The 25880-nt window shown below is 47.7% G+C and overlaps 1 protein-coding gene across 1 annotated transcript; it reads right to left on the reverse strand.

Annotated features, from left to right (window-relative positions):
* Positions 1-929: 929 nt before the first annotated feature.
* Positions 930-24951, reverse strand: ITPRIP (inositol 1,4,5-trisphosphate receptor interacting protein). Its single transcript, XM_071446219.1, has 3 exons — positions 24684-24951; positions 19636-19742; positions 930-7096 (listed from the first exon to the last, which is right to left on the reverse strand). Exon 3 carries the CDS (start codon positions 7081-7083, stop codon positions 5434-5436), a length of 1650 nt encoding a protein of 549 aa, XP_071302320.1. The 5' UTR covers positions 7084-7096; positions 19636-19742; positions 24684-24951; the 3' UTR covers positions 930-5433.
* Between the last annotated feature and the right edge of the window lie 929 nt (positions 24952-25880).

The raw sequence follows: 25880 nt of genomic DNA on the forward strand, positions 1-25880 counted from the left end.
GCCAATTGCCCTTCTACAAAAGGATTTTTTTAGGGATGTTACCCTTTATGTTCCACAGCAACACTGAAGCAGTAAATTGAGGCAAGAAAAAAATGCTGTAGAAAATAAAGAGCTCAATGGAGAAAATGTTGCTGAGCTAGTCAGATAGCTTTGAAGCAGGATGGGTTTATTTTTGTTGGTGTGGGTTCTCTTCTTTTAACAAAGTTGCACCAAACCAATTCCCTTTCCAGCAGTGTGTGGTTGACCCTGGGAAATTCTAACTTCTGGCTGCAGCTCTTAAGCCAGCTGCTTCTCAGACCTAACAGTGGTGATTCAGCCCCAGTGAGCACTGGAAGGCAGAGTTATTAAAGCCGTGCAGGGCATTCTGTGGGGCTGGAAGACATTTTGCTAAGGAAACAGTGGTGCTTTTATTATATGAATTAAAGACTAGCTCTGGGTGTGCTTCCAGAGCCAGAGCATATTAGAATGTTAACAAGGAGGTGTCATTCCCTTGAACCAGGCAAAGGAGTTAAGCAGGGTGTGGGTGGTTGATGAACTTGGCTGTGGATACCCATAAAATAAGCAGGTAAAGAAGATTCCTCTGGGTGAAATGGAAATTCAGGAGATTTCTTTTTCAGCCCATAAGGGCAAAATCTATCAGCATTATTTAGGGCTTGCCACGAAAGGGTGTTTTTGAGCAGACATATTTAGAATAATTACTTTGATTTCCTGTGGATTAATAGTCTCAAGAAGAATGACATCCCTGGCATTATTCTGGAATAGCTCTCCCACTTAATGTTCATGTTGCAGTTTATTCTGGAATAATTTCTCCAGGAATTCTTGCTGCTGGGCTCCCTGTGCTGGGATCACACTGGAAACATCCCCACTCCTTCCTTCTGCTCTTAGAAACATTTTGCAGGGAACTAGAAACAAAAGAGACTTCATGCTCATTTAGATTTTGTACAAGACTTCCTTTATTATAAATAAAGCTGCATGAGAAGATCTATACAAATTCAACAGTGTCCTGCTATAGAAGCAGCAGTTTAAGTACAGAATTGTACATCAAGGAAGACCTTAGTCTGGAGAGTTCTGGTGTTACTGCCCATCTTGGCTGCATTGCCAAATTCATCTCTGTACTACAGTTTTGCTTCTGAACTAACATGTTACACACAGACCCCCCCCAGTTCTAAAAAAAGACAAGTAATAAATAAAGCTGTTTACCAGGTAGGTGCTATGAGCGACAACTCCTCACTGAGCAGCAGCAAAGCTGTTACAGGTGCCTAAAGTCTCACTTCCCTCACCACAGAGAAAACACTGCAAAGACTTTGCATTAAAAATGGCTGGTGAACAAACACCAAATCCTGCTGCTTGAATACTGGATAAATTTTTGGATCATTTGTCTAAACTACATCTTTATACCCCTGTATATACCTGTATACAGGGAAGCTTGGAAAGAAACTCTTTTCTGTGGCTGCTTAACAGTGAACACCCAACACCACCCTTTAGAAGACATTCAGCTCCTGTACAGCAATAATAACCTTAGACCAAGACATTTTCTAAGGGCAAATGGCTCCTGAGGCTATGCTGTAAGATCAGTGGTTGCTATCAACCCACCACTAATTCCACTGCTTTGACAGAGCCTGTAATAAAATATTAAAACCACAAGTTGAGGGCTCAGGGAGTGGCTGGAAACCAGTGGAAGGCACTCGGAGTTCATGTGTTGAATTCACCTGGTTAGCAAATGGCAAGAACAGTATTGAGAGTCCAGGACAGGCTGTTGACTTTTCTTTAGGATGTCTCACAGAGATACAGGCATTGCCAAAGAGATGTTTGTTACTCAGGTAACTGCCATAAGCAGTTTGGTTTTAGAAGAACGTTTTTCACTTTAAACCACAAAATCTCAGTTCTACTCCCATCCTTTAAAGCTGCTTCCTCTGATTACCGACCCAGATTTCAATCAAGGCAGAACTGCCCATGGGCAACACTAAAATGTCTTAAGACATTTTTACTGGCTGGCAGCTGATGAAACTGAATTGTCTTATAAACCTTACTTTGTGAAATGTGAGCATGGGCTTTTACTGACAGGCTAGTATTTGGTGGGCAAAGATTTGATCCTGGAGAGACAAGGCAGTCCAAGGAATGATGTGCTTCACATCATGGCCTCCTTGTACCACGGCAGAGGTGTGGCCCAAAGAAACACTGTGTACCAGCCTCTCCTCTGATGGGACATGTCTGTACCTTTGGTTTGCAAGGAAGATCTCCACTCTGAGGCTGACTGAAGCACAGCTTATAATCACAGATAACATTTCCTCCCAACAGGTATGAGTTGGTCCCCCCACAGCCTAAATGCACAGACCAGATCACTTTAAAGGTGCTCAGGACAAAATGAGCATATTGCATGTAGGAAAACTAAACCAAGCAATTTGCTTTCAGTGGGATCAAATCCATAAATCACTTGATTCAGCTCCAGCTTCTGTTCAACTAAACCCCATGGGAATACTTCAGGGTCAGTTTGGGCCTAAGAGAGAACAGGCATACCAGTACAGAAAACAAAGAACAAAAGATTCAATCTACTTATCAGTTCAGGTTCCCTTTGAGTCTGAGCAGCAGTGCTTGGGGCTGTGTAAAGACGAGTTTGGACACGTTTACAAGCCCTTTGCAACTGCTGTTGCAAAGCTTTGTTCTGACATTTTAATAGGGGAGTTACCTTGTTCTGTTCAACAGCCTTTTCTTCTCATGGTCCTCCTGCTCAACCTTATATAAAAGTTATTTTTCTACTCTGAATGCCATTTCCTGAGAGACCTGGGTCATAAATTTTTCTGTTCTTTGGACAGTCTAAATTTAGACTCCTGACAGGAAATGGCAGAGAAATTCTAATTTCTCTCTGGCTGGGCTGGGAGCGGATTTAGAAGCAACTTCAACCACAACTGCTCCAGCATGACCTGCCTGCTTTACAAGCCAGCAGTCCATGTAAAGCTGGGTCTGCTACAGGCACTTTGCAGTAAACCTGGGCAGGTAAAAATGCAAATCACCTGGGTTTGCAAACGACTTGCACAGCTTCTGAGGCAGCCTCCAGGTTCCTGTACTGACCCACCCTCCCTGTACCTCTGCTTGTCACTACCTGCTTGCCATGGCCCTTGAGATTGCTCCTGCTCTTTTCCTACTGGGCAAAGCCTTCTTGGCTGTTCTAAGGAAAGCCAAGGATTTACAGCACTCGTTAGCGTCAGCAATTAGTCCTGCCCTGTTGCTCTCCTGGCAGTCTCCCAGGCACTCATCACCAAGGATGCTGAAGCAAGCACTGATGATCCAAGACTTTTTCCTACTGTCATTACCTACCAGCCTCTTCTCCCCCATTCCTACCTACCCCTTACTTTCTGTTCAGAGACCCTACTTAACTACCTGTGGTAATAAAAGCCAAGGGAGGCAGCACTTTGGGCATAGCTCTGCCACCATCTGTGCTTTCTTATAAACCAGGTGTGGAGACAGCAGTTACAGCTTTCTCTGCCTCTGTGTGTGAAGTGTCCCTCAGTGGTGGCAGGACAGAGAAGAGCAGACACCAATGAGGTGATGAAACAGTTTTTACCAGGAAAAGGGAAGAGAAGCCATGTCTATGGAGAGTTTGCTTATCAAGTGGATAAGGCTGGATAACAAGCTTCATGCTGTGTGCTGCTCCCAACAGTGACACAGGATTGAATCTTCACTCTGATTAGAGAGGATTGATAAAAAGGAACCTGTGGAGAGATGGTAAAAGGATCCCTGACGGGTCTTACCTCACAGAACCACTCTCTTGTAAACAGGATTAAAGGAAGGCCTAGTGTAAAACTTTGCAGAAAATCCTAGTGTGAGAAAATGGTGGGAAAGGCCCCCTAGCACTGGAGGCCAGGCTTCTGGGACCAGCATAAAGCAATTATGCACTGGAGCCCTAGTCTGGACCCCACACTCAGGAGGGTGAGGATCTCCTGAGTCCTCTCCTTCAGCAAAGCCACCTTGCTGGGGCTGGGCAGCCCACTGGCACAGCACTAACATGCTTCCTGTGGGATTTCAGGCATTTCCATTTCTGCAATTTTTTTTTTTTTTTTTTTTAGCACATGCCTCAAGATTCTCCCCTGGCCTGAAAGCCTGCAGCAGCTCTCCTCCTTTGCACTCCCAGCTCAGCAAATTACAGTCTACTAGTGCAGGTCCTCAGAGCAGCAGTCTTTAAAATTATTGAGGAGAATGTATAAAGTAGCTTTTGCCTGCATATGTGGAACAGAAGGGATGCAACATGGATCATAAGACAGCTGCAAGCAGCACTGCCCAGATCTACTACACGTGCATCTTTTTTATCCCTTCCTTCCCTGCTGACCTTGGCCTAATTAAAACCATGTGCAGAGAGTCACACTCTCAATTGGAGGCTGATCACTCCTGCTACCAGACTTCTGAGATTAGCTTCATTACAGGATAATTTTGGAGAACTGCTTCTTTTATGAAAGCAAAACTTACAGCAGTCATAGAAACAGAACAGTTTAGGCTGGAAGGGACCTTCAAAGATGATGTAGTTCAAGCCCTGCTCTTCCTTTCTCTCTAGGCTGTTCTCACGCCTTAGTGCCCCAAAGTAACGAAAACAAACAACCCAAAATGTCAGAACCCAATAGTGGTGTTTCTTTTATCTAAGATAATAAAAGTTCCTGTTCATTGATCCATACAAAATGGGCAGGAATATAAACCACCAGCCATGTTACCATGGAAGACTCAAGTGAAATGGTCTGAAGACACAGACCCTGGTCTGCTACATCCTCCCACAGGAGAAAAAAATGTGCAGGGGTATTTTTGAAGGACAGGACAAGCCATGTAAGTTACTGCTGCAAGTCCAATCAAGAAGGCTTTTTCTTCTTCTTCTTCTTCTTTTTTAACTACAGTTCCCTTTTGAAGCTGTGCTTTATTTAAGGACCTCCATCCAGTCTAGACCTTGTGCATGACCCTCCTCTTCTCCACACCAGCATGTAGACTTATGTTGCACTTCCCATTGGTGAAAGAGCTCCTGCTGTCTGCAAGCAGACAGGCTCCTTTGATCCCAGGATCCTGTCTCTGATTCCCCCACCCTGTTCTTATCTGCCCCTTCTGAAGGAAATGAAGTATTTGGCCACCATCAGACCCCCACCCCCATTTGCATTGCAGGCATCTGAATAAATTACTTATATTTGTTGCTCACCACTGCTGTAGCAGGATTGAGGCACAATAGAAAAAATATATTCTTAGCTGCATAAAACCAAGCACAGCAGTGGAACAGAAACTTACTTCACCACCACATCTTCCAGTTTCTCCCTATTCTCCCCCCCAAGCCTCTTCCTTTCAGCAGGAACCATGCCCAGGACTGGTTCAGCTCCAGACAAGAAGCTCTACTGGCAAAGTCAGTTGTCTCCAGGAGGCTTCAGGAAGCTGCCCTCTGGACTTGTGCTTAGAGTTTGGCTTCAGTTAAAGGGGTTCCTTACGGATCCCATTGGTGTGTGCAAGGGGAATGTGCACTGTGTACTCATTTATCAGTGCAGACATGTTCCTGAGCATCTCGTGGAACGTGTCCACCATCTTCCTGTAAATGTCCCTGCGTAGCACAAAGGGACGGAAAAGGTTGAGAGGCTCAGCCCTCTGAAATATGATGGGGAAACCCAGCTCTGCTGGTACCTTCCCATTGCCAATAAAGAAGTGATAAAGCTTCTTTTCATGCAAACATTTCTCTAGGAATTTCAGCATGTCCTGTAGGCGGGCCTCCAGCTTTTCTGGGGCCCAGTCCTGGCTGGGACGTGCCTGCAGGAGATGCAGCAGCACTGTTTTCAGGTGGTAGTTGGTGAGCCCACTGGGACCTGTGAGGCTGCACTGCTTCCCATGGAGGAAGGAGAGGATCTGAAGGCAGCTGACATGGCAGGCATTGGCAGGCAGTGTTTTGGAGACCAGCTGGATGAACCTCCTCTCATACACTGCAAAGGTGAGAAACCAGTGGGTGCTGGAGGGGACATCTGCTGCCAGGCTGCTCCGAGGGAAGTGGGAGATGAAGTAAACGTCAGAGTTCTCATACTGCACCACAGGGGTGAGGTTAAAGGCAATCGATTTCCCTGATTTAAATTTTATCTTCAGGGCTCCTGGTGAGTCCAGGAGGCTGAAGGAGAGGTCAAATTCATATTTGTGGGAGATTCTGTTCCAGGCCTTGGTGACGGCAATCTGGAACCACTTCATGACTTGGTCGGCATCCAGATATTGAGTATTTTTGAAGCACAGGAGGTCTTCCATCTCACTGCTGGGCCTGGTACTACTGACCTGGCTATGGAGGAGGCACAGCATATCTTCCCCTAGTTTAGTCTTGTCACAGATGCAACCCGTCTCATCCTCATCTGCCCTGCACACCTTGATAGTGCCATAACCTTGTTCATCTGGGGGAAAAGAGTCAGCAGAGCACCAGGTCTGGCAGCGAAAGCAATAAGGCTCCGGGGGAGCAAAAGGCACTATCAGATCACAGACGAAGGGCTTGCGCACTCTCCAGTTCTCATACATGCTCCCCACACCCATGCAATCTTCCACTTCCATGTCAGCATCCCGGTTACAGACGCTCCTCAAGGCCTCCAGCAGGTCATCTGCAAAGCCTTCCACCATCTCCCGCATCCTGGCCATGTCTCCGGTGGTACCCAGGATACGCTTCTCATAGAAGCTGGCCAGGACAGCCTTGTCAGGCAAGGCCACTCCTTTAAATGCTTTCCCCAGGACTGCCATGTCATCCTCTTCTCCTCCTATGTCCTGCCAGTTCCCTTCCTGGAAATCCTGCCTCCAGAGCTCGATCAGCAGGAAGATGACCATGGAGAGGGCAGTCCACATATCCCATCGGACCTTTTCCTCTTTGCTTTCCTCCACTACCACTGCAGCCTTTTCCAGAGCCTTCTGTGTGGCTTCCTGGTCTGCGATTTCCTGCTCCAAGCGCAACTGCTCCAGCCGCAGGCTCTCCTCCCGCTCCTTCATCTTCTGGATGATTTCCTCTGTGTTTTCAGGGACCGTGCCATTCTCCTTAGGGAAGAAGAGCGGGTGGTTGACAATAGCTGTGATCACCAGTAGGCACACCCGGAAGAGTCCCACGGGCATGGCAGTTCCTTCCCTGGAAGACAAAGAAAGGTGAAATGACCCATGATTTGGAATATATTCCCTCAAGTACAAAAATGAAAGAAACTCCCCACTGCAACAAGAACTTTGACATCCTTTCCAGCCCTGGAAAAAATGCTGGAATCTAGAAACCACTAAGTGCACACCCATTTCTGCAAGTTATCAACCAACTTCCCCAAGAGGCTTTATCAGCTGATGGTGAGGATGAAAGTGGCTCTTATCAAATGAACTTGGAAAAACAGAACTCTGAAGGCACTTCCTGCTGTCAACCCACTACGATGCTGTTGGGCAGTATGAAAGGGCATGTCCTTCCTTTGCCTCTCCTTTAAAATTCCCTGGACAGAAAAAGAAAGAAAGAAGCAGGCAGAACCTCCCCAGCTGTAAAAAGCAGGACTGGAAATGAGCACTGCTTTTCCTCAACCTAAAGTTAATATTTCAGATGTGGCAGTGGCATAGGCAGGTCTGTCCTGGCCACGTTCCATGTTAAGCATGTCTGAGAACCCACAGAGCCTGCCTGGATCAGGGCAACCTTTACTGCCCTGCTGGTGAGCTGCAGCTGAGTGGGAACAAGCCTGCACAGTTTTGTGCTTCTAAGCAGGCATTACAGGCAAAGCTCCTCCTGCCTTTCAGCACCATCAGGATCAGGCTGTGGCAAACCCTCCTGGCCCCCAGGATGGCTCATGATGGCAGTTCCAGAAAAAGGACACAGACAGAGACTCTGCTAAAATGGAAAGGGTTTCCTTTAGCCCAGTGGTTCTAAAAGCATCAGGCTGCTTATTTTTGGTGCTTACTACACTACCGACCTGTAGTAGAACATCAGAATCTCATTTATGGCTTTGATCTAAGCCCTTACCAGCTGTGCTTGCAGCCAGCTCACTCCTATTTGCGGTGACTTCAACAAGGCTGTGAGCCCCATCCCAGCCATAGCCCCGTGTGTCACCCATTGCACAGACCCTTGGCATGACTGAGACCCCTAGGGTGTTCTGGAGTGGCTTTGTGTGGTTACTGGCTCTGCTGCTCCAACCCCACATTTAATAAAGTTTTCTGTGCCACGGGGCTCACAATGAAAGGATTTAATTCCCAACTTTCTGGGACATGGTCCCATTGCCAGGGTCTCGGCCTGGTGGTGACAAGGCCTCCTAGAGGGCTGGGCCAGATGGTGCTCAGGCTAAAGCCTGGGTGTCTCCTCCCAGCTGGCATTTTTGTTTCTGGAGGGCTGGCATCACTATCAAGAGCCCAAGTGCCTGCTCAGGGCAGTACAATCTGAAGTTGTCATCCTTTGCTGTGATGTTGGAAGCTCAGCAGTCCCTCTTTCTAGCAAAATCACTTCTCAGTCCTAGCACAGGAAGATCAGAAGGACAAGATGGACAAGCAGGGATATTTCCTCTTCCAGCTGGGAAATTTTAGGATAGCTGCTTTAATGCCTCAAAAGTGCTTGAGAGAGAAGGGTTTCTGTTACAGAAATAAAGTCTACCAATAATATACTTCATCAATCAGACCAGAAATAGCAATCTCATTCCTAAGTAATGCTGCTGTGGGAATGAAGCTGTTTCACAGAGAGCCAAGAGATGGTGAGGCACTCTGTGTGCTCCAGGGGCTCAGGGCTGTAATTCCCACTCCCTGGAATAGTTCCTTCCTGGCTTGAACCCAGTGTGTTTTGGTGCCACGGCAATCCTGCTGTCCCAGCATCTGGGCAAATAGGAAAATATCTCTGGCAATCTCATTTATGCCTCCACAGGGCACACAATAAAGATAGATCCACCCCAGTGGACCTTGTTATTGTAACTGCACAACAAACTGCTGGTTTTGATTGCAGGAACCTGGATTTCCTCAATGTGAGCAGTTACTGTACATGGGAACTGTATCCTTCAGCACACAATTATCTTTGCTTATGAGAGGGCTGGGACTGGAATAACAAGGGAAGGGAACAGGATTGAGATGCATTGTCCAAGCAGCAAGAAAATTCACACGGTGCTCAGGATAATGCTCCATGCCCCTCCCTGTGTAACATTTACCAGCTACCCTTTTATTTTAGATCCCATGCACATGCATAGATGAATGTTCTTATGGAGAATTGCTCTGAAAGTAGTTTGTGGCCCTATCTTGTCCTTTTTTACATTTACATTAACTCTTTAATTCATCAGGCAATGAATTAAAGCTGAATTAATGCCCAAATCTGGGTGTTCCAGTTATTCTGTGAGCTCCACTCCTGGCCACATTTTAAAAATGAACTGGGGTCGCCCTGCATTGCAAAGGGCTTTATCAGTTTGCTGGGGCAGGGCAGGAAGTGCTGGTGAGTTCCTTTCCTTAGTGCTACCCTCTTGCAGACCACGTGTGCCTTCCAAGCTTAAAAATAACATGGCCAGGGGCCAGGTGCCTCCTTCTTGCAGTCTTGACCAGGATGACATCACTGCTCTGCTCTGCTCAACCACTGTCCCTGCAGATGAAATGTTCTATTGTTACCACATTATATTTTACTGTTACCAGGTGTGTAAAGCTGAAAGAAGTCAGCTTCCTCAGGATCTTCTTTCTCATGCCCAGCTGCCCATGGTGACACTGCTACCACAGGTTACCTGTCCCAAAGCTCTGCCAGCAGCAGGGGTTAGGCCAGACACCCCCAGGTCCATCAGTGGCTGGCTCAGCTGAATTCCCTGTGGATCACACTGACATTCTGGGATACCCCAGCTCATTTTGCAGCAACCTCTTCCTTCAGCAAGAGCTACAGGCATCAGCCTCTGGAAGCTGGAAGTGACAAGATCTTCAGATCACATTGATTTGCAAGAGGTCTGTCTGTTTTCAGCCCAGAGCCAGTTCTGCTGGTCAAAACTGCCCTTTTGCTACTGTAGCTACTCACTCCAGAAAATGAAGCCAAACATTAACCTCAGTTAAGTTTTAAGGTTAATGCTGCTCAGTGGCCAAAGTCAGTGGAGCCTGCCCTTGGCAGCAGCCAGGGTGGTAGAGGCAGAGCATTCCCACACCTCTCAGACACAGCTTTCCTGGCTAATATGAAAGGCTCAATAATACAGGTGAAACCAGTAGCACTGCCTGCTACGGCGCTCCAGCATTCCCCATAACAAAGGCTGCTCTTTTCCCTTGCTTTTAACTTCAGCCCAAGCTATTTAAGTCTGATAAAAATATTTATGCCTGCTCAGGCTGAGACAGCTTTTGTGTGGGGAAGAGGGAGAGAGTCCAAACCTTTTCAAGCTTGAGACTAAGAAAGAGAAATGGCAATTTTTCAATCTATGCATCAAATTTAGCAATGTTTCCAATATGGGGGGGGGGAACAAGGTATTCATAAGTTTTAAAATAGCAAGTTCTCAAAGCAATCTGCAACCTTTTCTCAATTTCTCACCCTGCCAGTTTTTTCCCATTTAGAGTATAAACAACATCTGGACTCAGTAACAGGCTTACATCCTACCTACCTTCTGCAGACCCTCTCGTGGCAGTCCTGGGGCTCCAAAACCCCCTAGAGAGTGCTGTGGTCACAGGAAGGCCACTCCTGCCAGCAGCCAAAGCAGCCCTTGCTCTGCTCCCTGGGCCACGTGAGAATGCAGAGACCCCTCTTTTGTCCCATGGGCACAAAGCAGGGAAAGGTGCAGGAAGACCAAAGAAAGCTGCTTGGGAAATGAAGAAGGGCCAGGGTATGTGAAACCTCACTGTCTTGATGTGAAGCTGTCTCTGCTCACTGCCCAGCATGTGATGCTTCTTGTTCAAACCTGCCTCTGGCACTAGAATTTGTTTCCTTCTGAGCTTTTCTGTGGCACTCACTGCTGTAGTGACTAGGGGCTTCACCAAGGCTAGGGTTAATGACCACTCTGCACAGCCCTGGGAAGTGAGGGGGCAGACACCACCCCATCCTCCAGCTGGGAGTGAAGTTTCAGAGAGATAAAAACAGCTGATCAGTCTGTTGCCTGATTACAAACAATCAGCTGCATCCTGCAGCACTTGGCATGTTCAAAGGGTCCACCAATGGTACCCACAGCCCTCCACCCTCAGCTCCCAGGCAGGGAGGGTCTCATCCTTTCAAACCTGAGGCTGCCTCCCCAGCTGGAGGATCCTGACCAGCTCCAGAGCAGGTCCTGGATGATGCAGGAAGCCCCAAGAGAGGAAAGGGAATGATACTGCTGCTGTCATGCAGTTCAGGTTGGTGCCTAGGCCAGCTCTCACCCTAGCTGATCTGAGAGCCCTGTGCTGCACAATTTACTGATGTTTGGCTTGCCTGGAGCACAGTTCCAGGGAGCACAGCATAAGGAAAGGGAAGCAGCACAGAAAGAAGCCTTCACAGAGCCAGGCAGCAGCAGCTCCACCTTCAGCTTCTTCTCCTCCTCACCTAGGAGCATCACAGAGCTCATACAGGGTTTGTGTGGACCAGCCTGAAGCAGCTGCTGCCCTGTGGCAGTGTGTGCCCCTTCCCAAGCCACCCTGTCACAGGGGATTTCCCTGAGGGGCAGCCAAGTCCTTCATGGAGATGATGATGATGCTCAAAGTCACAACAATGTCCTGTCCCTTCCAGCTACATGTGCTTAGTTTCTGATGACCCTAAGCCTTCCTCACACCCTTTTCCATAGCAGCTTCAGAACCTTTTGCCTCCTGCTCAGCCTGGCAAAGGAAAGAAAGAGATGGCAGCTTGCAGCTTGCCTCTGCAGGCTGCTCATGTGCTCTGAGCCCAGATAACCACCTTCTCTGAAGGGAATGTATTTCCCTTTCATTAACAGTGAACTTTCTTTACTCAGGAGCTCCTCATGCAGCTTTATTTTTTCAGCCATTTTATTCCTCTAAATTTTGAATCATGGTAAGCAAAACATGCTCTGGCTGGTGTTCAGCAATAAACCAGACAGGACTGAGCCGAAGCTTTGATTCTTAAATTGGAAAAAACCAAGTCAGGCCACTGAGTGCAGTTCAGTATTACACTGGAACACGCCAAGACATCACTTACAACACACTCGATTGCTTCCTGCAATCTGGCTGACACAAAAGGCAGTGAATAGGTGGCTGCTACATTGTGTTTTGTTTTGGTAGGCTGCAAAAAAAGAGGCATTTCAAGTAGTTAATAGAAAATACAGCTGGTTGGGAGGCATTTTTCATTGAAAGCTGCCAAATTTTTGAAACCAGAATTTTCATGGGAACAAATATGATTTCTGACTCTCTTATTGGGAAGGTTCTTGAGGTTTGGAAAGGACTGTGCTATTTGTTTTGACTGCAGAGACTAACAGGTCAAACCAGGCACTAACCTGGGACTTTCTTACTGGGAAGAAGTGAACCTCAGTCTGAGGGGTTTCTGCCCAGCCCAGCTGTGCTTCCTCATGGTTGAGCTTCTGGGAGCTCTGTGATGCCTTCTCTTGCTGTACAACAGTGAAAAATTACCTTCTGGCCTTTGAGTGTTTAGCCTGAAAAAAGCTTCTGCTGTATATATGAAGGTCTAGTAAAGAATAAAAGTTTGCTGAAAGCCCTTAGTAATGCACCATATCCTTCTCCAATTTGCAAGTATCACTGCCACCTCTGCAGGTATTCACAGATATGATCCAGCTGCCGCTGAAAGAAATAAGTTTATCTTAGTGGGGACTACAAGGTCTGATTTCTAAGAAACTTGCACAATGACAGAGAAATGGGAATTACAGAGATGCATGTCAGTATTATTTTTACTGCCCAAAACTTGGACAGATGCAGTTTCTTAGACAACCCCACACTCACACAGCACAGTACACCCAGGACAGGCTCTTGCTCTCCCATCTCCTGAGCAGAGTCAGCTGCAGCACAGATAGCCCAGACAGGAAAATAAGGGATAAAAATCCAATTCAGAGCCTGAGCAGCACCAGCTTGTGCTGTTTTTTCAGCCCCTATGAATTAAACTGTGTGCAGGACATCAGTGGGATGAGATCTCAACTGGGACAGAACAGTGCCAGCCACAGCAGCTCTAACTCATATTCTGACTTGTTTTTCAGCATTCAATTAGTGCTACAGACAAAGTATCAAATTCCAGCTCCCAGCACCATCACAGTTGGTTCAGCAAAGACAAGTGGGACTGGGCTCTGTCTTTGGCTCTGTGGGGAGAGCCAAAGCCAAAAGCCTCAAGTGGGGAAGGACCAAATGCACCAATACATGAGGTGCAGGGGCCTGGATGTTGAGACTGGTAACACAACCACATTTAAAACCAGAACAAGCCAACTGGCCTGCACAGGACTACGGCAGTCAGGTATGGCAGAGCAACTGCCTTCCAAACCATGCCTGGAAGCCACACCCCAGATTAGCTGCTTGGCCACAGCACAGCAGTTGGACAAGGCCACTTGCCTGACAGCTATTGTTCTGCTGTTTGACTGAGAACATGAGCCTTTTGTAATATCCGTGGACATCCTGTCCCGGGCCTGCTGCAGTGCCAACGGGGTCAGTCGCGCAGCCCGCCTCGGACATCCTGCCCAACAGGTCTGCTGTGCACTTCTGGAAACAATATTTTCCTCCTGGGGGTCACCAGATCAGGTATTTCCAAGGAAATGCTGATGCTCATCCTGTGTACAGGACTAGACAGCCCTCCCTTCCCACAGGCAGGCGGATTTGGGGGGAATAAGCACGTGAGGGGCACTGAGAGTGCTCTGGAAGCAGACACTGCTGTGCAGCCCCAGGTCCAAATGAGAGACTTTGTCAGCTTCTCTCCAAGCAGAGGAGAGCTTGACTGGCCCTAGGAAAGACAGGTAGTAGTCTCTCTCTCCTGTCCTGTCATGTACTGCCTTTGCCATCAGGAAGCTTTTTCTCAGGCCTTGTTAAGTCTCCCTTGCTGCAGTTTGAACCCCCTAACATTCCAGTGCCCGCTGTGGGTACAAGTAGGACGGATTCTTTGTTTTCTTCTTGCAGTAGCACTCAAGATGTTCAGAGGCACTCCTGTCCTGTCTCAGCTCTCACTGTACACAGGTGCATTTACAAGCTGTTGCCATAAAATCCCACAGTCCCCCTTACCCCAAAGCCTAGACAGTACAAAATATTTTTCCTGGCTCAAAGGGAGCTATTTGCCTTCTAGGGCTCTTTTCCAAAACCCAAAGAGATGTGGCACGTGTCAGATTTTCAGTTTTATGATCAAGTGGGGATTTATTGGGCCCATTTCTAAGTCATTGTTTCTCAGTGCATACAGGTATCATGCCACTAATCAAAACACTAATCAAAACATGATCCTCTTCCTGCCCCAGGAGCCAGTAGCCACCATTAAAGGCAGCTTTAACAAGTAATGAGTAACGCAGAGACACCTCATGTCCCCAAAGCACTCACTGTTTACTCCTTGCAAGGCTGGACCCAAGAGAGGGTGCCCATGGAGACCAGGAGACAGCCAACAGCATGAGGAATGTGTTACTCAGCATCCTGCTCATCGCCTGAATGTGTTTTTATTGCTTTTTGACTATGCAAGCCAGCTCAGCTCTCGTTAGCAAGCAGGACATATGCAGTCTGTGGAGTGCCTTGGGTTCCCTCTGCTATGGCCAAGAAGGGGTTTTACAAATTGGAACACAATGTTGGCTGCAGGAGAGGCAGGAGGGCAAAGGTAGGAGTGTGTATGTTATGTGACTCCCACCCACATATTGAGCTGTTGTAGTAGGGCCACAGCCAGGAACAGCTTGTGTTTTTAAGCCAAATAAATTTTGTTTGGTTTTGTCTGTTAATAGTGAGGAAAACAACTGGAGTAAACCAAACTTTTGTGGGTTTTGGGTTCTTTTTTTTTTAAGAGGAGAAAAGACACAGGCAAAGAAAAAACCCCTTAGCTTATCACCCTTACCAGCACCCTCCTCCTCCAACCCAACATGATGGGAGCCTGGGCAATAGTTGGTCATTCCCTTGCACAATCCTTCATCAGCACAGATGGACAAACACCCCTGCTGCTCCACCAAAAGCCTGAGAGTGTCAACCACAATGGATGGAGCAGTGTCACTGCACAGATCCTCTCTGGCCTCCACATGGTGCTCATGCTGGGCCCTGCTCTGGCTGTCACCCCCTCAGCCACACAACAGCTCCTTGCACATGAGGCAGCCATGGCTCATGGGTCCCACCTGGCAGTCATCTCAGGGAGAGGTGCTGAGTAGAGAAAGAGATCAATTGACAAGATGTTTGTTTAAATCTGCCCTCCTTTTCCCCACTTAATGCTCAGCAAGGTGGAAAAACCTCTCACAAGTGTTGTTAAATCAGGCAGTGGCTACTCTGGCTCTCCTCATCCTGTGGTAAGAATATGCATCCTTGTACATTCAACTTAATTGTGCACCCACTGGAACAAATGCTTTGGTATTAAAATACTTGGTGGAAGCATTATTAGAAAGTTGATTTCCCAGCAGGGATACAGCACTCCAGCACATCTCAGAAGAGCACATGTGGATGTTGGCAGGCTACAGACATGACTTGCAGAGTGATTACATTTTACATGTGAAACTATAAAGTCCCATTTCAGTCATGAACAATGAGCACTTACATATTACAGACAGTGGAAAGCACAGCAGTCACCAGACACTTCCACACTGAGACACTGAACAAACACATAGCAAAAAGAAATTATCATCTTGGGTTGGGAATTTGGCTGATCTGAGATCTACTCCATCACAGTCTTGACTCAGTGACCAAGCCACACTCATAGCTCAGGAAACCTGCAGGCCCAAGTATCTGCTTAAACAGGACCCAAAACCACTGGATGGGATTGAAGGTTTGTGTGATATTGGACCATTGTTTTGCTAACTAGTCACTGCTGTTTGTATTCAAACAATAGGGAAAGAACTGTATTTAAAAGCTGGCTATTGTTGCCAAAACGTCACCACAGAAATCAAAAGCAATGCTTTATTCTGTTGCCTGAAATTCCAGCTTTTTTTTTTAACACAATATAGTTCTTTAAATAAACTAAAAAACAAAACACAACCCAACCGACTGTGAAAGCCCCTGCAGGGATGGGTAGAGGGTGTGGAAGGAAGAGAGAACAAAAGCACTTTTACTGCATTGCCCCATTTCCTTGCCCCTCACCAAGATGACTCCCTGATCTAAGCAGAGACACTGTGCATTGCACACAGCCTCTGAGGAAGAATCAAACCCTCTTACTTCATTACCTAATGACTCTAGAAAAGATCAGGAGAAACAACACAAATGCTTTGGGAAGCAGAAATCCCAGTCTTGGCTCACTTGCCATAAACCTAAAAACTGCCAAGGCAGACGCATGCACAAAAATATGTTGGCTGCAGAGTACTTCTGGCTAATCCTGCTCTTCAAAATGAGTTTGAATAAATAAAAAGCAGCAGAAAAAAGCAAAGTCATACAAGAAAACAAACTGCCCCACTTCCCTACAATATTTCCATGAAGCTCGTCCTTTCAGCACCCGTGGCCACCAACCCAGAGCCATTTTCACCCAAGGGAATGACTCAGAGACAGCCTATTGCCACATGCACTCATATTTAATAATTTTCAGGTGCTCTCTGCTCAGTCCTCTCTTCTTACCAAGAAAAGGAAACATCTCTAAGCTCTTTGTTTTGCTGAAGAATTTGTAAACTGAATGCTGGGAAGAAAAACTCTACGAGCGATGTAACTTGCAGTGCTGCAGCAGAAATATCAAACACACATATATTAAGGTTGTGAAGCCACGTGGTTTTCATTTGGGATGTGTGGGGTGAGCACATACGGTTGCTTTCTTTATACCCTAAGCACAACAAAGGAAGGCTTTGTTTGAAAGCCAAGGGACAGCCTCTCACTTAAAGGCTGAGTTACAACGTAATGGGAGCTGTGAGTCATAGCTGGGGCCCCTGCTCACAGGCACAAACCCCCCTCTGCTGCAGCAGGCAAGGAGCTCGGCAAGGAGCACAGCCTCCAGCTCCACATAAGAGACCCAAAGAGTCCAGGACTGGCAGCAAACACAGGGCAGAGTGAGAGCACGTGTTGTGGATGCCTTAGCACACAAACACATCCCTTTCAGTCAACATTTCTGCTGTAACTCTGTCAGAGCGTGAGATCACAGCCCTGCACCTCTTCCAAAAGCACAATGCAGCTACGAGTCAACAGGAAGGTGGGATAAACAGAATCCAAGCACCTTCAGACCATCTTTTGATTTTGGCTGCAGAAGAGCATGGCCATGATTCTTGGACTGAGCATAGCTAGGTGGGAGCTGAGCAAAGTAGCTCACTAGGTGGGACCACACTAGAGCTCTGTCCTTAAGTCACCTACTGTGCCAGATAATTTGTGTCATTGTGTGTTACAGGAGGAGAGTCAACTGATGGATTCCAGCTACCCAAAATAAAGACATCCCTTCCATTCTTGCCCCTGCAAGACTGGAAGATAAGGGCAAGTTTAATTACCATGAATGAGTTCCAATCTGCAGTGCAGAGGTGTCTGTGTGCTGCTGAAACTTCAAGTATTTTCCCTCACATTTCCAATAGTCCCAATGTATTTGGTTGCTAAATCCCCAAAGGGCTTTAGAAATAAAATTCTCCTCTGAAACCAGTGGCAGATAGGCACCTGAACATCCAGGAGGAAACAGATTAGGATTGAAGCATTCTGGGTGCAGATACAGAACACCAAGCCCCTCTGAGAAGCATTATAGTGTGAATATCAAGTGTGACATTTTAAGCTTGAGAACATCTCCTTAGCTCTGCCTCTGGTACATGTTAACACTCTACCGGAGCTTAAAAAATAGGAGGGAAAAGAGGTCTGAAAAAGCAATAGAACTTCTTCCCTCTGCCTACATGCATGGCTTACACTGTGCCTCGATGATTTCTGGCAAGTCTCTGTTTACTTTGTTCTGAAAAGCTTCCAGCAAATCTCTGCCTCCCAAGGCAGTCTAGACTACTGCTTAGCTGCCCCTACCTGCAGGAAAGTCTCCTTATCACTGCATGTGCTTTCTCCAAAACAAGCTGTTTGGATCCCTGCTGGGATCCTGGCACAGGCAGGTGGTATCTTGTCTTAGGGAGCTTCTCTACCTCCTTGCAAACAGCGTGGGAACCATTTGCTCCCATTCCTCATCAGGTGCTCACGACTTACCACCAAATCCTCTGCAACTTGGAAGAGCTGAAAGCAAGGCACTCCTAAGCTGATTTACATTGGTTTTTCTGGGTCTTACCACAAATTCTACCTTTTCAACGACAAGCACCCACCATCCCCAGAGGCAACCCAGGGAAAGAAGAGCTGAACCACAGAGGTGGCTCAGCTGACACCTTATAACTCATGTCCCTTTTCCTGCTCAGGCACAAGAGCCTTCTCTACGTGCTCTTCCCCTGGTTTCAAAAGTGAAGGAACAGTAACAGTTTTCCTTTGCCAGGCAACCAGAATAACCCAATAAGTCCTGCTAGACTGTGCCTAGCAGGGCTTAAAGTCTGCAACAGCTGGCTGCAATGGTCCTCCTCCTTGCCAATACCACGCTTGGTTTTTCTGAGCCACATACATGGCAGTGGGATGTATCAGATGTTTTCCATATACCTGCTGAAAAAGCATCTCTGCCTTGAGGCAAATATTGCTGATACAAATAATGTGCTAGATCAGCCAGAAAAACCTGCCTCTGGAGGAGGGATAATAATGAAACATGGTGAATGGAAAGGAAAAAGAGAAAGAGCTTCATTTACACACAGGAGAATGGCAGTGGGCCAGCTCTCACAGCTTTGATCGGGGCTGGCTGGAGGAGCATGCCAGGGAACTCTCTGAGCTGAGCTTTGCTAGAGCAGAGCAGCTGCTTGAACTCTGTGATGGGAAAAAGGGGACAGACACCACCCAACACAGATCCAGAATAAGTAAGTAAAAAAAAAAAAATCACGTGGAGTGCATGAGCTAACAGGTACTCAGAGCTGTAGCAGGACATTGTGGCAGCCAGGAGTGCTGCTCTGGCAGCTCCCTCTGTCATCAGCTCCAGCTCTTGCCCTCCCACCACTGCTGCCCATACAGCCTCCTGTCACACACTTGCAGAGCAGCACTGCCACACATCTTGGTTTCACCCAGTTCTCCTTTCAGTGTGTTTTTAGGGGTTTTCATACAAACATGAAATCTCTACACGTCACTGGCTTGTGAAAGCACTATTTCCCTTTGTCTGCCTCTGCTGTCACCCTTGATCATCTGAAGTTGTCCAGGCACTTCCAGGCATCTGCTCTCCCTCTAACACTTAGAAGAGGGGAATTCCAGTACTTTCCCAGTCTGGTTAAAGTACTTTTGGCAAGTTCTCCTCTGCAGCAGAAAATGGATCAGTAACTGATGTCAGCAAAGCTTTGGACCCTTTTGTTCCCCTCTGCCATCACTCTCTGACTAGATCTCAACTGTACCAAGCAGTCAGATAGGACCAATTTTATACTGAAAGTCCAAAAGGGAGAAGCTGTTAACACTGATCTTCCAAACTGAAGCCATTTCCAAATTAAACCTTTACAAGACTTCTACGTTAGCTTTGCAAGAAGCTGTCTGTACCTCACTGCTGGGAAGATTTCTAAAATATGAGCCACACCAATTTCCTTTCAGCATTTCTGCTGCAAGGCTCAAGATCTCCTAGTGAGAGCCCATCAAGAAGCTTTTTTAAATCACATCAAATCTGGAAGGAAGAATGACCCCTGGAGCACTTACCTGCTACACAGCTTTGCAGGTGCTCATTAAACTTCACATTACTACAATCACTGTGATGCAGAGAAGACTAAATTCAGTCACCCGCCACTGAAGCACAGCCAGGAAGTCTGCAAAACACAGAGAATGAATGAGGAAGTGCAGGCAGAAGGTGGGTACATAATGCAGTTATCTAAATTATGGATTGATTAAAAGAGAGATTAACTCACCCCCTTACCTAATAAAATGATCATAAAAGCTCAAGAGACCAGGAATAATCCGTTTGAAGTGATCAGGGGAGAGTTAAAATGCTGCTTCTCCCATGGGTGTCGGCAAGCAAGGACTTCCCTCCTCTGACTCCATCCTCACCCACCAGCACTCTCCTTTTAAAATGGATTAGGGTCAAATGAGCAGCTGCATAAGTGCAAGGGCTGGGACAGTTTTGTCTGGGATTGGTTTGTCTAGAAAAGGCATCTAGCTTCTGTAAGCAGCTTGTAAGGTAGAAATACTTGCTCGGGGAGTTGGGTTTACAGAGCTAATGGAGAAACAGAAAACAGAAGAGGCAGGAAGCAAGGGTAAGAGCACAGGAAGATGTGAAACACAGAACCGCAAAAGATAAACTACAATATTTTAGGATAGAGAAGTGAAGAAATTTTATATGCAACAGGAAACAACCAGGAGGAGAAGAAGACCAAACAAGCTGGTTGCAGGCAGAGAACAGAGACATTCTTCTTCCCCAGCTGCACACAAATGGGCTGGGGAGGAGGAATGCACCTCCCTCATTTCCAGCTACCACCACTTCAAACTTTCCCACTGTCCTCATCCAAAGCCTGATGAAACGATCAGTGTGGGCTGATCAGAGCCTGAAGCCCATTTTAAGGGCTCAGGATTAGCTTGACGCATCCTTGCTCTCTTGAACTCCTTCAGTTCCTCCCACGTACCTGCTTTGACTAGACAGTGTGTACAGTTTCACTTCTCTGTTTCCGTCTTCCACTGTGAGGCCAAACTGGGCAAATGGGCTCTGCCCAGCCCTCCCATCTTGCAGGGCTGCTGGTGCCTCTGCTCAGCTGGTATGCCACAACACCACCAGCAGCAGCACAGACTGCTGAGCACAGGAAAAAGACACCCCAAGCCCCAAGGGTCTGGATCTGCACTGTAATATCCCAGTGGATATTTGTAAACCCTCAGGGCCTGCAATGTCTGGTCTCATGGTGGCTCAGGGCCAGTGAGGTAGAGCAGGTGTGTCTGCTTGGAGGAAAGGAGCTATTAAATGCTGGGCAGGAATTGCTTCTATGGGACATACAATTAATTTGTTAAGATAATTTTTAAATCTCAAAAGAGAGAGTTTTAGTTAGGGTCTCCCTCAACTTTGTTTGTAGATGTTGGAGAGACCTTGACTAAGCCTTATGGGTTAGTCAAGATCTGGAAGGCCAAAATGATGTCTCTCCAGAACCTCCAGGCTGAGCAACTCTCTCAGCTTGTTTTGATAGGAGAGGTGCTGCAGCACTGTAATCATCTTTGTGGCCTCCTTTGTACTTGCTCCAAGAGTTCCATGTCCTTCCTGTGCTGAGAACCCCAGAGAAGGATGCAGCACTGTGGGTAGAGTCTCAACAGTGTGGAGTAGAGGGGCAGAATCCCCTCCCTGACCTGATGGCCATGCTGCTTTGGATGCAGCCCAGGACATGTTTGGCTTCCTGGGCTGTGGACACACATTGCTGCATTGGTCCAGTTTTTCATTCAGAGAGACCCCAAGTCATTCTCCACAGGGCTGTTCTCAAGTTCTCCCAGTCTGTCCTCATATCTGGGGTTGCCCCAAACCAGGTGCAGCATCTTGCACTTGGCCTTGTTGAACTTCTGAGACTCTTGTGGGCCCACCTCTCCAGCTTGTCCAGGTCTCCCTGGATGCCATCCCTTCCCTCTGTTGTGCCAACAGCACCACTCGGCTGCGTGTCATCTGCCAAGCTGCTGAGGGGGCACTTGTTCTCACCATGCCACTGATCCAGGTATTAAAGACACCAGTCCCTGAGGGACACAACTGGCTTTCACCTGGACAGAGAGCTGATGACCACAATGCTCTGGATGTGTCCATCCAGCCAAATCCTGATCCACTGAACAGTCAACCCTTCCAATTAACTTCTCTCCAATTTGGAGATGAGGATATCATATGGAATCACGTCAAAGGTCTTACAAAAGTCTAGATATTTTCTGTCTTCTCTTGACAAACATTGCAGTCACTCCATCACAGAAGGCCACCAGATTGGTTAGGCATGATTTGCCCTCAGTCAAGCCATGCTGGCTACCTCAAATCACCTCCTTTTCTTGCATAAGCCTTCTTAACACTGCTTCCATGAGGAAGTCTGAGCAGCCCAGCACAATGTTTGTTTTGAGCCAGCCCTATATGAGAGCCTCCTCTCCTTGACAGAAATGAAAGCTGTCCTTGCTCCAGCAAAGCTCAGCAGCTGATCTGGCCTTCAGGTCATGGCAGTAAAACCTGTTTGTTTTGCTGCTGGTCAAGGTTGGCTCAGCCAGCTTTGCATGGCCCACGTGTGTTTAAGAATAAACAAGCTAAAAACAGAGTCTTGCTGCAGCTACACCCCAGGCCAGCTCTCCAGCCCTCAAGCTGCTTGAAGGTTGGCCACCTGCCTCCCTGCCCGCCCCAAGGAGTGAGCAGGCAGAAAGTTTTGCTTACACAGCTGAGCCCACATCCCTGCAAAACCTGGAATTCATGGTTGGGCACATGACAGTGCTGCCCATGCACACCCTGGCCACGTTCTCTCCCTCTAGCCTGGAAACCAGAGTCTCTACCTCTCCGCCACCCAACAATTACAAGTGCTGATGGAAAATATGCTGCCTGGCAGCAAACCTGCTTTTTCCCCAGTATAAATGGATTGGAATAACACTTGGGAGAGAAAAAGCTGGCCCACCCAACAGTCCATTTTAAAGAGGATCTAAAAGAACAAGCCAGAAACTTTTTTCAGCTTCCTTTTCCATTGCACCATTGCTGTGGATTGCAATTGCAATTCTGCAAAGCAGAGTGAGCAGGACAGGACAGCACAGGACAGCAGGGAGACTCATACAGGCTCTTCATGGAGCTCATATACTGTGTTAATTCATTTGCAGGCAAGCTCAAGATACTGAAACCACAGTCAACAGGTAGACAGTTGTAAAAGCCAGACTGAAATTGTCCTTTGGAAAGCCATACCATTTTACTTAAAAAACAAACTCAGAAATTAGTTAGATCAGTTTGTGAAACACCAGTGTTAGGTTTCTGTGGATCAGGTTCCTTTCCCATGTTAGTCATTGCCATGCAAGAAGAATCACAAGCCCTGGCATCCCTCTGAGACATCATGCAGAGACATCCAGGAGCCCTTATTGCCATGGATAGCACCAACAAAAAAACAAAACAGGAGCAGGACGTGCAGCTTTTGGCTGCCCTAGTCATCAGATGGCCCAAATCAATTATTCAGGAAAACCAAATTCCTCAGTCACTGACCAGGGCTATTTAGTCTGACTTGAGGGGGAAAAGAAGTGTTTAAAAAAAAAAAAAAGCTGTTCTTAGTATATAGTAATACTCCGAGCAACAAAAAGAGAAAGACAGGTGACGGGTCGCCACCTGAGCTCTTGGTAAATAAGTTCAGTGCCTCTGGTGTGCACAGGACGCTTTTTCCTTGCAGATGCCACTGATGTGGACACAGATAGATCACTGAGTCCTGTACACAGAAGTCATACAAGCAAAAAATAGTGTCATCAACAGCTGGGAGCCAAGAAACCCTCAGGATTGGCCCCAGTACTCATACTCTTCTCTGAATTTGGGAAATCAATTACCTTTCTCCACATCTGTGGCAATCACACTTAATATGTGCAGTTCCCATGTGAGAGCAGCATGAAGCATCTATTGTGCTGAAAACAAAGTTGAAGAGAAGGCTTGAAGCTTTTATTCCTAATTTGTATGCTCTGCTTTTGTTTGAGGACTGAGAGAACCCCTTTCACTTATACTGAGGAAAATCTGACTTTAAAAGCAGATGGCTATGAAGGTGGCCAGAATCACTTTAGTCAGAGCTGCAGAGGAGCATTACCATCATCACCAAACCAAACTAAAACACCTCACACAACACAATATGCTGCACTACAGCAGCTCTCCTGTCCAAGTTCTGCTTCCATGGTGGCTCAGGTCCTTGCCTGGCAGCTCATGGCAAACACTTGTGCCTGAAGGACACGCACAGGGTATGGGTGAGGCCTGCAGCCCTCATTAAAAACATATGAATAGTAATGTTCACTCAGAGACACTTCTCATCTTGCCTATTTTCCTGAAGGATTTTAGCATGGCAGTTCCCAAGAGAACTGCTTTGGTGGGAGCCTGCCAAGCTGAAGAAGCAAAGGCCTGTAAAGCTCACGTTCTGCACATCAGTTTTACAGCCCATTGCCTGCCACTATCACAGTCCTGGCTCACTCTGCTTTGAGCTACAAATACCTGCTGGCCACCTTCAGAAACATGCCTACACACATGAAGAGCAGCTCTACTGAAAGTACCCCTCCAGCTCCCCTGAAAGCTTCACCCCTTCTCTCTGTGCTCTTTAGTGAGATGTTGTGTATCAGAAGAAAGAAGTTTTAAACCCATGCCGTGTAACACTGAACACGCAGCGAGGTTCAGTGATGCATTTTGCATGGACTGTACATGTCCGAGGTCAGCGCTGGCCCCAGGACACCACGGGCTGTGTCACCAGCAAAGGGCGATGGCCCGGAGGTCTCTGCTCACTCGGCCCGGTCCCGCCGAGTCCCCGAGGGGCTGCGGCCGCTCTCCCGCCGCCCGGCGCGTCCGGCTCCCGCCTGGGCTGCAGGGAGAGGGATGCCCAAAGCTCTGCAGAACTTTGGTGGGCGCAGTACCCCCTCCCAGAGGCCCGACCCTGCTGGTGCCCCGCTACCCACCGAGACGGAGAGCACGCACAAAACAAAAGTTACCCCGTCAGGAGAACCGGGGGACAGCCACACCAACGCGACCGCCGCGGGCAGCCCGCACGGCCGCTCCGTCCGACCCGCATCCCCCGCACCCCCGGGGCCCCGCACAGACTCACCAGGCCGGGCCGGGCCGGGCCGGGCCGGGCCGGGTCGGCGGCCCCGCTCCGGGCGCTCCGCGCACTCCGGCGCTGTCGGCTCCGGCTCCGCGCGGCTCGGGGCAGAGCCCGCCCCGCCCGCGCTGCCGCTGCTCTCTGGTTCGCTGCTTCTCTCCTCCTTCAAGCCACCCCCGCCAGCCCTAGGAGCCGAGCCGTGCCCCGGCGGGCGGCAGCGAGCCGTCTGATCTCCCCCTCGGCTCCCCCATGAGCTTCCCAGATGGTGCTGGACCGCGGGCACGGCGGACGGAGAGGAAATGCGCTCATCTTGCTTCTCGGATGTGTTCTGACCTCCTGGTGGTCGTGCCTGAAAGTCAGGAAAGCAGTTGAAACGCGGAACCTCGTGTGCTGTTCTTATCAAAGCAAAGGAGTAGATCTCGGAACTGCTGCCCCATTTTCGTGCTCCAAGCTGGCACAAGTAAAAAGCTGTGGAGCTGCTAACATCCTTCCCCAGAAGTGACCCAGAAGTGGTACTAGTTTCTCTAGAATCATTGTGTATCCTGAGTTGGAGGGGACCCACAGGGTCAACTCCTGGCCCTGCACATGACAACCCCACCATGTTGCTGACAGTTTGTCCGAATGCTTTTTGAATTCCGACAGGCTCGGTCCTAGTAGGAATGAGGGAACTGAGGCACAGCAAGTGTTAGCTAATGATCGGGGCCACAGTAAAAGATTTTTGAAAGTGTTTTCAAACACTACCCTCATTCTAGAGTTAAAGGCCATCTTATTGTATTTCTCACAAAAATAATTTTCTCAACAACTGTCAGTTTCACAGGAAGCTTAAGGGCACGAGCATAGTAACATCTATGTGACTTAGGGAACTATATCGTACCCCTCCTCTTTCCACAGCATTGCAACAACTGGTTTATATTACTACTGCTCTGGCATGTTGCATGTTCTCCACCACCACTGCTTTGATTGTTTTTAAGCTCAGATGGTGGACATATGCGGTGGTGGGTGACAGTCTGTGTTTTATGTTGCACTAAGACTTTGCACTATCACAAAGGCACCAGGCAAATGTGGTGGAACAGATTTGTTCTGAAGCTGGCTAGCTCATGAGTGATGTTAAGTCATCTTGTTCTTTGTATTTCCTGAAGTGCTTGTCGAATTAAGTAACAGTTTTAATGTTGTTCCAAAGGTTTGTGATTGTAATTGTGTATA

The sequence above is a fragment of the Agelaius tricolor genome, unplaced genomic scaffold (assembly GCF_023055355.1).
Source record: "Agelaius tricolor isolate 1412-34295 unplaced genomic scaffold, bAgeTri1.0.p SCAF_22, whole genome shotgun sequence".
Taxonomy (NCBI): Eukaryota; Metazoa; Chordata; class Aves; order Passeriformes; family Icteridae; genus Agelaius; species Agelaius tricolor.